The sequence below is a fragment of the Amblyomma maculatum genome, chromosome 3 (genome assembly GCF_055883805.1).
Source record: "Amblyomma maculatum isolate TAMU_Amacu chromosome 3, ASM5588380v1, whole genome shotgun sequence".
Taxonomy (NCBI): Eukaryota; Metazoa; Arthropoda; class Arachnida; order Ixodida; family Ixodidae; genus Amblyomma; species Amblyomma maculatum.
The window spans coordinates 82,265,851-82,281,229 of record NC_139346.1 but is presented as its reverse complement, the minus strand read 5'-3'; the positions used below and the strand labels follow the sequence as shown (position 1 = coordinate 82,281,229).

General features: G+C 46.4%; 2 protein-coding genes across 2 annotated transcripts in view; both read right to left on the bottom strand.

Moving 5' to 3' along the window:
- LOC146195119 (neprilysin-3-like) overlaps positions 1-9,180 on the bottom strand; it is a 37,827-nt gene extending 28,647 nt beyond the window's left edge. Inside the window, exon 1 of the mRNA XM_084596727.1 lies at positions 9,005-9,180. Coding sequence (XP_084452853.1) covers positions 9,005-9,180 — 176 coding nt within the window. The remainder of the gene's footprint in view (positions 1-9,004) is intronic.
- Positions 9,181-12,194: 3,014 nt separating this feature from the next.
- The window catches only part of LOC146195118 (uncharacterized), a 53,424-nt gene continuing 50,239 nt past the window's right edge, over positions 12,195-15,379 (bottom strand). Inside the window, exon 5 of the mRNA XM_084596726.1 lies at positions 12,195-12,388. Within this exon, the coding sequence (XP_084452852.1) occupies positions 12,195-12,388 (194 nt within the window). The remainder of the gene's footprint in view (positions 12,389-15,379) is intronic.

Here is a 15,379-nt window from a genome sequence, read left to right as displayed (position 1 = left end):
CTCTGCAAATTTAAAAAAAAAAGAAATGCCATTGCTAATGTAAACAATATGTTTTATCATTTCGCCATTATAGGTCGTAAGAAAAAGTGTGTGAGTAATTTACGGCAACAGAAAACACAATACGTTTTTGCTCGCGTGTAAGTACAAGAGCTCTGTATAAGACAATCAAAGATATCAAAGGAAGCTTCTGTGCTAAGCTAGGCGTGATAAAGGACCCAAGAGGCAAGGACCTCACTGAAGCCTCAGAGATAAAGAAGAGGTGGCAGGAATACACAGAAGAACTGTACAAGAAGGACCCGAATGTCCAAACCCAACATAAGACGGTTGTGATCACTGATCTCGAGCCGGGAATCATGAAGAGTGAAGTTGAATGGGCCTTAGCCAGCCTTGCTAAGAACAAAGCTAGCGGAATTGATGGCATTCCAGCTGAGTTGCTTCAAAACCTCAACCATGACGCTGTTAACATTCTGCATACATTATGTCAGAAGATTTGGACAACCCTGTAGTGGCCACAGGATTGGAGGAGGTCAGTTTACATCCCCATTCCAAAGAAAGGCAGTGCCAAAGATTGTTCCAACTACCGCACGATCGCGCTTATTTCACATGCTAGCAAGGTGATGTTGAAAATCCTCCAAGGTAGGCTGCAGCAGTATGTGGATCGGGAGCTTCCGGACGTGCAAGCTGGGTTTCGCAAGGGCAGAGGAACTAGAGACCAAATTGCCAACCTTCGCTGGATCATGGAAAAAGCAAGAGAGTTCCAGAAACCCATCTACCTCTGCTTTATTGATTATGCGAAAGCGTTTGACTGCGTAGATCATAGCATGTTGTGGCTAGCTCTCCAAGAGATGGGAGTTCCAATTCACCTCATCTGTCTCCTCAGGAACCTGTATGAAGGGCAAGAGGCCACAGTCAGAACTGGGCATGGTCTTACTGTTTGGTTTCCGATTGAGAAAGGAGTGAGGCAAGGCTGCATATTGTCGCCCTGTCTGTTTAACCTATATGCACAGTGCATCATTATGAAGGCCGGTCTGGACGAGTCTTCAGCTGGAGTGAAGATTGCTGGAAAACGTATCAACAACCTTAGATATGCGGATGATACCACTTTAATGGCAGAAAGTGAAGTGGAACTAAAGAGACTTCTGATGCGCGTACAAGAAGAGAGTGACAAGTTTGGGCTTAAACTGAACATTAAAAAGACAAAGATCATGGCGTCTTGCCCTATCAAGTCCTGGAGCATCAAGGGACAAGAAGTGGAAGCTGTGACAGATTTTCTCTTCTTGGGCTCGAAGATTACCTCGGAAGGAGACTGCAGCCATGAAATTAGGAGACGCCTGCTTCTGGGAAAGAGAGCAATGGTTAGCCTTGACCGCCTTGTAAAGAGCAGAGACATTAGTCTGCCAACCAAGATCCGTATAACTCGTGCTATGGTCTTTCCAGTTGTGATGTATGGATGCGAGAGTTGGACTGTGAAGAAGGCTGACCGCCGAAGAATTGACGCATTTGAATTGTGGTGCTGGCGGAGACTCTTGAGAGTTCCTTGGATGGCCAGAAGATCAAATCAGTCGATATTGTCGACCATAAACCCTGACTGCTCATTGGAGGGTCAAATTTTAAAGTTAAAGCTCAGCTACTTTGGTCATCTGATGAGAAGAGAGGAGTCGCTGGAGAAAGATTTGATGTTGGGAAAGGTTGAGGGTTGCCGGAGAAGGGGTAGGCAGCGAACGCGATGGTTAGATGGCATCCTCGAGGCACTGCAGATGAAGTTATGTGATGTTAGGAAGATAGTGAGAGACCAGAAAGCGTGGCGTGACATGGTCCATAGGGTCACGAAGAGTCGGACACGACTGAACGCCTGAACTGAACTGAACTGAATTATTTGATTCCACCGATCTCTCCATCTTGTTTTAGAAACTTGAGTCGTACGGCATATCAGGACCTCCACTAATGCTTTTGAAGAGCTTTCTTCGTGACCGAGAGCACATAGTCTGTATTAATAACCATTCATCTAATAAAGCTCTAACTAACATTGGGGTTCCACAGGGTTCTATTCTAGGCCCTGTATTGTTTCTACTCTACATTAACGATTTACCATCCTGTTTTAGGCATTGTAATAGTATATTATACGCAGATACCTCTACTATGATAACATCGCATCATGACATTTACCAGCTCTATATCTAACCTTCAAAATGACAATAATGTGCTTGGGCATTGGTGCCATATTAACCGCCTTACTGTGAATGTTACTAAGACTTGCTTTCAAATTTTCCATCCCCCTCAGAAGTCATTGCCCGTCTCAGCACTGCTATACTTCAATTCCACTGCCATCGTGTCGTAAGACCGAATTTCTTTTCTAGGTTTGTTATTGATTCTCACCTAAAATTCCGTTATCATGTAGCGAAAACTTGCAAGAAAATTTCATTTGGGTTACGCGCACTAATCAAAGCCCGCTCCTTTTTTACAATCCACACGTTACTATCACTTTACTACGCTTTCGTCCACAGTCACTTAAACTACGGAATTTCATCCTGGGGTAACGCCTATCATGTTCAGCTTTGGCCAATAATAAAACTGCAAAAGCAAGGCATACGCATCATAACTTCCTATCCTCGAATGTCACAGTCGCAGATTTTGTTCATAAATTTAAATGCTCTACACCTCTCGGCTCTTTATCTTTTAATATCGCTGTTCTATTCTTTAAGATTCTACACCATCAGCTCCTGCTTATCATTTTTCCTCCTGGCACGATCAAAAACAACAGCGTTACACGGTTCGCTCTACGTAATAATTTTCTACTACCTAAGGTCAGTACCTACTACGGGAAACAAGGCCTTCGATTTTCGTCCATATCATTTTATAATTCTTAGAATTTCGACATTAAGCAAAGTAATACACTTTCTTTGTTCAAGTTGAAATTTTAAAATCTTAATTTGTGATTTCTTTATTTATCTTGTGTGTCGCGGATTTCGTAAGTGTTTTTGTACTTTTTTCTGTATTCTATTTTTGTATCTAAATCTGTCGGCAATGCACTCTTTACTATGTATTTCGTTTGTGAAGAAGAAGCGCACGAGAAACATTTCAGTCAGTGGCATCGTGATCGCTGCGCGTGCTGGACCTGTCTGTGTTCGCTGCCGCTGTGTTCGCCGCTGATCTGCCCAGTCCTGCTGATCTGCTGAATGAACCCCCCATTCTTACATTTGGTGGAGCTGCCGGTCAAGATCTATCCTCTCGCCCTAGAACTCTGCAGCCGTACATTACCACCTCCTGCGATGCCTGTGGACGTTAACCACCAAGCTGTACGAGTTGGCTCGGCCATTATCTGTCCCGGCTCCCTCCGCCAGCGAGACCCCGCCATCTACAGAGGCACTGACGACCACGACGTCGAGGACTGGCTCACATTCTATGAGCGAGTGAGCGTTTACAACAAATGGGACGCGGAAACGAAGTTAAGCAACGTGATTTTCTATCTCACCGGCTTAGCAAACCTATGGTTTCGAAACCATGAAGCGGACATTTCATCATGGTCTGCATTTAAAGCCAGCTTCTCTGAAGTTTTCGGCCGACCAGCTGTGAGGAAATTCCGCGCTGAACAGCGCTTGCGTGCGCGGTCTCAGCAGGTTGGCGAAAATTTCACGAGTTATATCGAGGACGTCGTCGACTTGTGCAAGCGCGTTAACGCACAGATGTCAGAGGCCGAGAAGATTAAGCACATTCTGCAAGGCATCGATGACGATGCCTTTCAGATGCTGTCGGCTCGAGATATTCACACCGTCGCGGAAGTGGTCACACTGTGTCAAAGGTATGATGAACTGCGGAAACAAAGGGTCATAACTCACGCGAACACCATGCACTCGGAGTACCTTGCTGGCCTGACAGATGCAAGCGAACATTCTGCGCTCCTGCTATAAATTAAGAGCCTCATTCGGGAAGAAGTTGCTCGACAGCTCTCCCTTATGTCCTGCCATCAAGAACCTTCCTCACACCTAGCTCTCAGTTTGCGCCACATTATTCAAGAACAGGTAGCTAAATCTCTTCCTCCAGCCCCTCAATCCATGCCTGTTGAAGCACCGTTAACATATGCGGCTGTTTCGGCCCCACCGCCACCTACATATGCTCCACCGCCACCTGCCTACGTTCAGCCGCCTCCTGTGCCTGCGCGAGAACCTGCGCAGTTTATGCGACCGGCTCCAAGACCACGTAATCCCTGGCGCACGACGGATAACCGGCCAATTTGTTACACTTGCGGGCTTGCTGGACACATTTCTCGTTATTGCCGCAACCGTCTCCCGGTGTCGGCACCACCTACTTGTGGTTCTGCATACTGGTCTCCGACGCCTCAGTATTCCGCGCCTACTGAGCCTCCAGCCCGCCGTAATTTCTCCCCAGACCGCTTAGCCATGTCCGACCACCGTTCACCGTCGCCGCGACGTCGACAGAACGCTTCACATGAGGAAATCTAGAGGCGTCAGTTCCTGAGGCGAGAACTGCAACCCCGTCGAACTTCCCAAGTCCTCATCTGTCACCGACAAACCTAATTGAAGTTTTCGTCGAGGGTGTTGCTGTTATGGCTCTAATTGGCATTGGTGCGGCGATTTCGGTAATGGACGCAAAACTATGTAGCACTTTAAAGAAAGTGAAGATGCCAATTGCGGGACTTTCGTTGCGAACGGCCAGGGCTCAGCATATCAAGCCTTTAGCAGCGTGCACCGCTCGAGTAGTTATCCAGAATTACCTTTATACGATTGAGTTCGTTGTGCTGCCAAGTTGCTCGCACGCTGTAATTTTAGGCTGGGATTTCCTGTCGCGTCAGGCTGCTATTATCTATTGTGCTCGAGCTGAAGTGGGGTTCTCGACTGTGCCCGATGCCTTACTAGACGCTGATCAATCAAACTCCAGTGCTAAAGCCCTCGTCGCCGAAGATATCGACCTTCCTCCCTGCTCTTCAGTGCTTGTTTGTGTCGCTTGTGCCTCTATTAGCGACGACACCGTTCTCTTCACACCAGCCCATACTTTCCTGGGCCGCAGGTGCCTTCAAATGCCCTCCGCAGTGCTCGCTATTTCCACTGTCCTTTCCATGTTATGGGTCTCTAACCCATTTAACTCCCCTACTGCTTTGCGCCATGACGAATGTCTCAGAAGTATCCAGCCAATCGCATCTCTTCTGATCTCTGAGGAACCTGACGACTCGCGCACAGTGCAGTGACTACGTCAGCCCCCCTTCACCTGCGCCCGCTCCCCCCTCTACAGACTTGTTCCTCCGCTCCATCGACGCCGATCTTCCTCCAGAGCCGTGCACTAAGCTTTTGAACCTACTACATCACCTTCACTCTTCCTTCGACTCTCATCAAAGTTCTTGGGGTCAAACTTCTACAGTCACTCATCGCATCGACACCGACACCCACGCACCACTGCGACAGCGCCCCTATCATGTGTCTGCAACCGAAAATGGCGTGATTCAGCCCTCAAGATTCCCTTGGGCCTCACCTGTTGTCCTCGTAAAAAAGAAAAATGGTTTTATCCGCTTCTGTATCCGCTTCTGTGTCGATTATCGCCGCCTTAATAAGATTACGCGAAAGGACGTCTATCGTCTCCCACGCATCGACGACGCTCTCGATTGTTTGCAAAGCGCCGAGCTCTTTTCTTCCCTAGATTTACGTTCCGGGTACTGGCAAGCCCCTTGGAAGCGGCTGATCGCCCCAAAACTGCCTTTGTAACTCCCGACGGCTTGTACGAATTTACAGTTATGCCGTTTGGCCTTTGTAATGCTCCGGCAACATTTGAGCGGATGATGGACACCATTTTGCGTGGCCTAAAGTGGAAGACGTGCCTCTGCTACCTCGATGACATTGTCGTCTTTTCTCCTGACTTTGACACACACCTCTACCGTCTGAAGCACGTTTTGACCTGCCTATCTGATGCGGGACTGCAGCTGAATTTGAAAAAATGTCGTTTTGCCGCCCGCCAGCTCACCATTCTCAGCTACGTTGTTTCCAAAGAATGTGTATCTCAAGACCTTGCCAAACTTTGTACTGTAGCAGCCTTTCCCAAACCGACTTCCATCAAATATCTACGTAGCTTCCTCGGGCTGTGCTCTTACTTTCGCCGCTTTATTAGGAATTTTACTTCCATTGCTGCTCCCTTGACAGAACTTCTGTCCGGCAGTTCCGACCTTTCGTCGTAGTCGCCAGCGTGCGACGATGCCTTCAATGCTTTATGAAGCATCCTCACGGCACCGCCTGTCCTACGTCACTTCGACCCCACAGCGCCTACTGAGGTCCACACAGACGCCAGTTGTATTGGTGTCGGCGCTGTGCTCGCTCAGCGCAAAGCAGGTTATACAGAATTCGTGGTCGCCTATGCTAGCCGTACACTCACGAAGGCTGAATCCAATTACTCTGTCACTGAAAAAGAGTGCTTAGCGATTATTTGGGCTCTTACTAAATTCCGCCCTTACCTCTATGGTCGCCCTTTTGACGTAGTGACGGACCACCATGCGCTATGCTGGTTTTCCTCACTGAAAGACCCGTCCCGCAGACTGGCAAGATGGGCTCTTCGCCTTCAGGAATATGATGTCCGCGTTGTTTACCGCTCTGGCCGCAAACATCACGACACCCATGCGCTTTCCCGCGGCCCCCTTACAACTGAGGTCGCGAGCCTTTCCTCTTCCGACGATTCCCCGCCATCGCTTCACATCAATGACATGCCGTCAGCGCAGCCGCAAGATCCTTGGATAAACTCTATCCTCGATTTTATCTCCAATCCTACAGCTGCTTCTCCATCGCGTGCTCTCCGCCGCCATGCTTCCCACTTCGCCATTCGTGATAACCTCCTCTACCACCGCAACTACTGCGCAGATGGCCGCAAGTAGTTGCTAGTTATTCCCCGGCAGCTCGATCGCAAATTTGTGACTATTTCCACGCTGACCCGCAATCCGGTCACGCGGGCGTCTTCAAGACATACACTCGTCTCCGGCTGCGTTACTACTGGCGGGGTATGTACACCTTCGTACTCAAGTACGTTCGCTCATGCCTCACCTGTCAACGTCGCAAGCCATCTCCTCAGCGTTCTGCTGGAGAGTTGCTGCCGTTACCCAGCCCACCACGCCCTTTCGACCGCGTCGGCATTGATTTGTACGGGCCGCTTCCCTACACTGCGGCCGGCAACCGCTGGACTATCGTAGCCGTTGATCATCTGACGAGGTATGCAGAAACCGCCGCACTTCCATCTGCCACAGCGTCAGAAGTAGCTTTCTTCATTTTGCAGCGATTTGTTCTTCGCCATGGCGCACCTTGAGAGCTGCTTAACGACAGAGGACGCGTTTTCTTGAGTGACGTTGTGAAAGCCTTGCTCACCAAGTGCAACATTATTCATAGAACCACATCCGCCTATCGTCCCCAGACTAATGGCCTCACTGAGCGTTTCAATCGTACCCTTGGCGACATGCTCTCTATGTACGTCTCCTCCAACCACTCAAACTGGGACCTCGTCCTTCCGTATGTCACGTACGCATACTATACCGCAACGCAGTCTACTACTGGCTTCTCTCCTTTTTTTCTCCTCTACGGCCGTCACCCCTCTGCTACAATCGACACCATACTCCCGTATCAGCCAGACATATCAGAGTATACACCTGCGTCTCAAGCAGCCCAGCATGCGGAAGACTGTCGACAAATCGCCCGCGCATTCACGGCTAGCACCCAGCACTGCCATAAATCCAACCATGACAGCCAACACTCGACACCGGTCTTCTCGTCTGGCACTCTTGTGTGGCTATGGATACCTTCCAATGCCCCTGCACTGTCTTCAAAATTTCTTGCTAAATACCATGGCCCATACCGAGTTCTGGAGCGCACCTCTCCGGTTAATTATGTGGTGGAACCTGTTACGCCGTCCCATGATCTACGCCGGCGCGGACGCGAGATTGTTCACGTCCAGCGCCTCAAACCCTATTACGACCCTGCCGTCTTGCTCACGCCGTAAGTCGCCAGGATGTCTCCTCTTTGTCCTGCGGGTAATTGTGAAGAGGACGAAGTGCACGAGGAACATTCCAGTCAGTGGCATCGTGATCGCTGCGCGTGCTAGACCTGACTGTGTTCGCCGCTGATCTTCCCAGTCCTGCTGATCAAGTCCTGCTGATCTGCTGAATAAACCTCCCATTCTTACACGTTATTTATTTTCAGTGTTGCTTCATAAAGTTTCTTAGAATAATATGATTTTTTATGTTGCTTATCGAAATCTATTACCATGGGAGGTCCCACCTGCGGTCTTGTACCATGGGCCCTCTCGCTGTATATTTGTGTACGTTGTTTTTTTTATTCGAAAATAAACTTCAACTTCAACTTCAACCACTAATTGTAACCACGAAATTACCGAACAACTAAGGGAGAATATTAGTGGCCAAAATGCAAGCGTCAAAGCTCGCCTTGTGTTCACTGCTGGTTTGTAATTATCAAGGCAAATGTATTCCGATTATTGAGCTATTGCTATTAAAGTGCCTTTATGAGCCATTTCTTTTCTTGCGTGGTAGGAGTTGACTTGTACACGTTGAGGAGTTTACATATTGGATTCCTGCGGGAATTGGGCGAGGAAGGCATGAGCCATTCGTCATACCGAGCTTACGCTGCCGGTCTCTGTACAGCAGTAAAGTATCAACAAGACCAGGGAATGTGTGGGATATTACCATGAGCTTCAGACTAGCGTCGAAAGGGGGTCTCAAACTGAGGACTGTGAGGCGCTTTGAAATGAATAATATCTTGCAAATTTCTTCTCAGATCAGGCTCCTGCATAGTAAGAACGTATCAGTCGCGATAAAATTACTTGAAATTCATACTGTCACAGCCACCTAACGATTCAACATGTCTACAATAGAGCTATGACGTTCTCTTAGAGGGCTCAAAGACTGTGCGGGCCCTTCACTGGAAGGGCGCTGATGATTTTCGGGTGGCTTGAATGGCGCTGTTTGCTAAAGAAACTTTGAATGCCCTGCTTAGGCACTCGCTCATACCGGTGATGCATCTTGAGGTACCGGTTCAGTAGCGTGGTCCACAGGGTGGCGCTAAGACCAGGCGTCGCTAGCTTATGCATCTGCTTCAAAGCGAATGCCAACTCCCGTTGGCCGCCACTGGCAGCCTCGGAAAGGGCCCCGGCGACAGCGTACTCGTCATGGCGCAGCTCTTCCATGTCCCTGCAACAAAGTTGTTCTTACGGAGCGCAAGATATAACCATCTGTTCATTGTGTATCTTTATATAATCAACCTCATGCTTTTGTACGTTCTTTATCTAAAAAAAAAAAAAACCGCCGTGTTTGCTTTTACTTTCCTTGCACGGTAAAATATATCTCGACAACCATCGTTTGCCTCAGAGACAGAGCTAAAAGTTCCGAAGCTGTAGTGAAACACCTTGTTCCTTTTGTCCACCCTTGCAAGTATTCATGTTTCGAGAATTCATATGAAGTAAGTAATGATTGAGAAACCACCAATGGCTCATGAACATTCAGTTGCACGACGACTGCTCGCAATGATTCCTGATGGGCGCAGCGTCCTTCTAACAAAGCGGCTTGCCGACGCTTGGTGTACCGTTTTTGCAGAGGGAAACGGTTTTGCAGCTGCAGTGGGAGGTAGTTACGGCAGTGAGAAGCATAATTATTTGAAGCGTTATTAGGCCATTTGTACCTACGAGGGATAGAAAGAATATGAATGAAGACAGCAAAGGCACATTCAAGGATGGTGAACGCGAAATCGTGTGGTCACTGCGCTGAACGTGATCCTCGTGTCATCATTTATTGAGGGATTGACACTTCAGAAGTAGAGGATTTGAGACTGACTTTGAATTCAGAATCCTTTGTTATAATTACCTGCACTCAGCTTATACTTTTCTGTCCAAATAGAGGCCCCCCTGGTATGTTACAACAATCTTCTAGTGAATTTGACCTTGAAGATTTTATGTGGAAAGTAACGAGAACATTTGGTTTAGCGCGTGGTTGATTCACAAAATAAAATACACAATACCTCTTACGAAGAGGACAGCCCAAATTTGTCATCACGCCAAACTATGTTAGGTTTTGAGGATTATGTACTTAAATATAAACAGCGTGTGATAGAAGAACCAGAACTACGAACGCAGGACCGAGATTTCAGACTGAATGCCCACGGTACCGAAAATACTCGCAAAATCAGTTCAAGTTTATTTATGCTTGCTGTTACCATCGCTTCAAAAAGGCACCATTATGTTTTGAATGCGCGTAATTGCTTTGGTCTGAGCTTGCGTGAACCTGAACAAGCATCAGTTCGCAACAGGTGACTTCATGACGAAGGCAGCTGATATTCTGGTTAAATACAACTAAGATAGTTCCTGAAACGCAAGACAGTGTACAAGCCTACACCTGAGTGAGACTATCACAAAAATTGTAGTCACGAATACGGGCTTCTCACGATTCGTGATAATATTTTACGTGGATTGTGTTGTTTGTCCCGTCCAATTAACGCTTGCCTCCTTTACATCCAAGATTTGAGCTTGAGCAGTGACCACAAGCGAGATTTATGATGCGGCATAAATTGCCGCCATAAGTTAAACTGAAGTTTTTGATGTTCCATATCGGCAGAAGCCTCAGCGGTTTTAGTTGTTAAGTACCTTTCCTGACCAATTATTCAGTCGTTCTGGGAATGAACAACAGCAGTTTTGCTGCCAAAGTCCACAAAAGTGACTTTCTTTTTTGGGGTAACCATTACGCTACAGGTGGCACCTACCTATGCTAAAGAACCAAAGTGATGAACATTACAAATATGGCCTCGGAATAAAGTTATGGCTCTTTCAATTTATTGTAGAGCAAGGAATCAGAGCGCAGTGAATGCTGTCATATGCATTGTACACCTGAACCAAATGGCTACTTTCTCTACATAGAGCAGCGCTCCACATAGATCCGACATAGAGCCCCTATGGATGTTGGTCGAATATATAGAGGAATCCCCCAAGATGAAGTAGATCTGTAATAAGGGAGTAATTACTCATTGACACCCACCTAAGCGCAGATACGGCTACAAAGGAAAGCTTTACAGGTTTCTCAGAAACCTCATAGTTAAAGAAATATTTGTCCTGGTCCTGGGATCGAACCCGTCAACACGAAGTTCAATGAATAAGTTTCTGAGAACTTAGCCGGAGAACTAGAACCGGACGAGGACGAATTTCTCTTTAACTACGAATTTTCTGAAAAAGCTGTGCAGCTTTTCTTTGTAGCCGCACGGCTGTGCTTGGGTGGATGTCAATGAGCAATTACACCCATATTAGAGAGGTGCTGCAGAGGACGGCTTGCGAAGTCACCATTAGTAGAAGCCTGCTCGTTTTATAACTTCACTGTACATTCTCACTTGTTTTAGGTATTTATAACCTATTTGGACCGAATACTGTAAAGAAATAAGCGATAGACAAACAGCCAACCTGTGTTTGGCCTTCGAAAGCGGCCAGTGCCAAAGAAGTAGAGGTAATGTTACATACGCACTGTGAAAAAGACTTTAAAACCAGTAATATTATTAGTGATGACCTTTGCTGAAGTGGTGATTGAAGAACCAGGATCAGGTAAGCTAGGTCTACCAAATATTTATTTATAATGCTAACTCATACAAATGAAGCGCGAAAAGTTTGTATTCGTTGAAGAAAATTAACTGCTGAAGCTGAGCCCCTTTTCCTAGCTTTGTTTCTATATTTTGTTGCCTGGCGTATACATTTAATAGAAATACAGCGCCTAGAGAAGCAGCTGAGTAGCAGCTCCCACTTTCGTCGCAGCAGCTTTCAGAAAATAATCACGGAACAAGCCTGAACCAAAATGGAGGGTCGCGCCTTGTTCAGTTTGGAGTTTTTTGTGGATTCTATTATTAATTAGGTACCACACAGATCAAGGTAGTAAATAATTAGTGCGCATAGCAGTTCACAACTCCTGAAAAGTTCGAACGAAAGCCAAAAAGAAAGTCATCGTTTGCTATGCCCGTGCTGTCGCATCCCAGTCGAAAAACTACAGAACTGCGTTAACATATAAAACAATATTATGTAGGTCTGTCATAAGCATCAGCATTTGCTGTAGTTTTGTAGTGCTTTCTGATGTAACCAAACAAAATCCTTACGTTACCAAAGAAATGTCTGTTGTGACATGTTCCTGTCGTTTCTTTTGGAATGGGAATTCCGCAAACTAGTATCGTATTCGCTTACTTGTCGCTGATGGACACGAAGTTGTTGGTGCGCATAACGTCGTAGAAGCGGCGCACCCGGGCGTTGTAAACGCCGCGTAGAACGACGGCGTCCAGGGCCTTCATCCAGGCGCCAGACACGATGCCCGGCCCCACACGTAGCAGCCGCCGCCCGTGGTGGCTTCCGGAGAGGCGCACCGAAAACCAGAGACCTAGGTTACAAACGATGCAAAAAACAGGGTTCATCAGAAACATGTGCAACCACCACTGAACATGCGCCCATATCTGGGATGCACCGCTGTCAAGACTGTATAACGTGCTCATTCGGCCGCACAGTTGTAAGGCACCATCCAGTTAATGTGGCCTGTGGCTCAACTGTGAACTGCATGCATCAAGACGGAGCACGCTGAATCCACTTCGGGGATTCCAAGGAGTTTCAACCTCCACGAAAGCGGTAAATAAGAAGCACTAATGCACACGCGGATGATGCTTAGCGGACGCTTTCTGTAAAGACAGGATAACAGTGAACTTGTGAATTCAATTTATTTCAATACGTTATTGTCCGCTTTTTTTGCCGCATCGGTATCTAAATATAGCAACCAACACCACAAGTGGAATCTTGTAAAAAACGTAGTCTAACATTAAAGTGACCCCTTTCGACGGTTCCGCATTTTCGTTTAGCAAAGTACGACTCTCTAACTGTTGAACTTTTCCTGAGATTTCCCAGTCCCCTAAGAGAAAAAATCTGATTACTTAGTAAATGTATTTCCAGCTGGGTCATAATTCAGTATTTCAATAAAAAGTTCAGTATTGAGCAAAAAACAGGTAAGGTGTGGCTGACGCAATCAGATTTTTAGGAAGAATGCTCCTCGAAACCTTCGTTTTGTTAGGCGAACAGAAATTGATTCATTTCTAGAACGAAGCCCCTCTTTCGAAACATCTTTTTAGGCCCACAACAACTAATATTTTTCTCTCCTGGGAAGCGTGTAATAGCTGTGAAAAGTATTTTTCGTGTCTCCAACACTTCAAACTAATTAATGTCTTTTTAATGTGTACCATTTGGAGACGATTTCATATTTTCTGCATGGTTTGCATTCAGTTGTGCATCAATATTTGAATATTTCGAGCTTCAAAATTTTATAGTTGCATATGCATGTTTCATTTGAGAGATAATACTTACTATGTTTATTCTTGATCACAATAAAATGTAACGTATTGTTAACAAGAATCGCATATATACCTGTCCGAAAAACGTATAAAAAGATCCTGTGAAGAGCTCTCTTTTATTGGAAAGAAAATAATTAATTACCATAATTACTACTTGGAAGGTTCAAGCGGCGCCGCCTACATCCTGGTTGAGGAGGAAAAGCATAAGCCTGCCGGGATGCTCAAGTCGTATTTCGGGCGAAGTCGTATTTTGACACGTAATGTGCTTAAAAGGGGTCGGATCTGCAACTCTATGAAGCGCCGGGAGTGGTTTAACAATGCTTTTATATAATTTCCCGATTATATCTAGCTGTTATTTTAATGTCTCAAAGAAGAATGGTGAGTGTTGCTCGCACGGTAAGAATAACAAAGCATAATTTTTTGAAGGAGTACTGCTTTTTGGATGCCCGTGACCATTTATACTGAGTTTAAGAAGAGGTTTTCGATAACGGAGCATCTGAGTCACAACCTTAAAAGGTAACTTTGCCGACATTTCGACATTATGCTAATAAAATGTTTACAGCAGGTATTACTTCCATTAAATATGCTATTTACATAAATAGCGCACCGTGCAGTGATTCATTCGTGCCCTACTCGATTTCTAAATGTGAAGCTCTCGTCGCCTCAGTTCAGACGATTTCTGCATCACTGCACTGCGTCACTGCATTTCACTTCAGCACAGCAACACTGACGTTTCACGTACTGCGTCATGATGTCCAAAACTTTATTTCCACCACCCAACGCGCGTGCGTGCGAGTGTTTTTCCAACACTGTATGTGACATCGTTTCATCGTCAGCTGGAGCGTCGTTTCTTGCCATGAAACCTGTTTCGGTTTCAGTTTGCTGGTCGTTCATTTTAAATATAATTCTACTTTGAATTTCTAAAAACAGTTTTTTCTGTCGCTGTCAGGGCAGATCAAGGAATGCAGTGCAATCAATAATTCAAAACGATGAAAAAAGTTCACGGCGTTGCCCTTTAAGCTCAGCCGCTGAGAGTATGACGAGTCTTAAACACTCCCGTTTGCCGGATCCCCTTTAGATCCTCGATCTCGTCCGTTCGCTTTGGTACTCGACTATTTAGTAATCTCATGTGTGCCTCTATTATCCCACTCATGTCCAGTAATATACAGTAATAGAATACCGCCCTATTTCGAACGAAGACCATCGGATATAAGTAAATATCTGCGCTTGAACCGAGCTGCGCCAAATTTGGTGCATGGCCTAAGAGCGCAGTTTGTCTGAATCGGGATTCATGGTACCTAGACGGCAGGAATCCCATTTCACCCTCCCATATGAAAGCAGCTATTCAAGTTAGATCCACATCCAATTCGTCCATGTAATTTGGTCTCGTTACATGAACAACCCGGCGGCCATCACTGACCATCCATGTCACCTGCCAGAGGGATGCATACTCTTAATTTCTCGCTCAAAAAGCCGCTTTTTCTGAAGAAAGATGGTTTTAACGCTGTGACGTCAAAATACCACGCCTGCCAGAATAGAACTCGTAGGAGGTACAGCCGATGCCGGATACATGGGACCAGGACGAATCCAATTATTGCTTACAATGGAGCTCTCGAAATATGACGTTGACAGTACCAATCAAGCGTATAGGAGGGGTGTTCACCTTTGTCAAACTCCATTTCAGCGGAACATTCGATATATCGAACGCGCCGGGCCCCTGCAATGGGCGCTTTTCCTAATGGTATTACACGGTCATTGTTTTGCTCGCGGAGTCCGGACAGGTGCGCATGCTTGGCTGCTTGCCGGCAGCGGTAACGCTGTAACACTGCTGGACGAAGGGAAAATAGATTCCCATTCAAAGTGGACTTCGGTCTGCATGGCAGTTTTCAACGCGACCCTGCTGTCACGCGGAGAAGCCAGGGCACGGCGCACTGGTTGTTCGGCGGTGAAGACAGCCTTACTGACCGATGGCTTTTGAGTGGCCTGCTTCGTTGCTCAAAGAGAACAAAAAATGAACTGAAACGTGTTTCAACAGA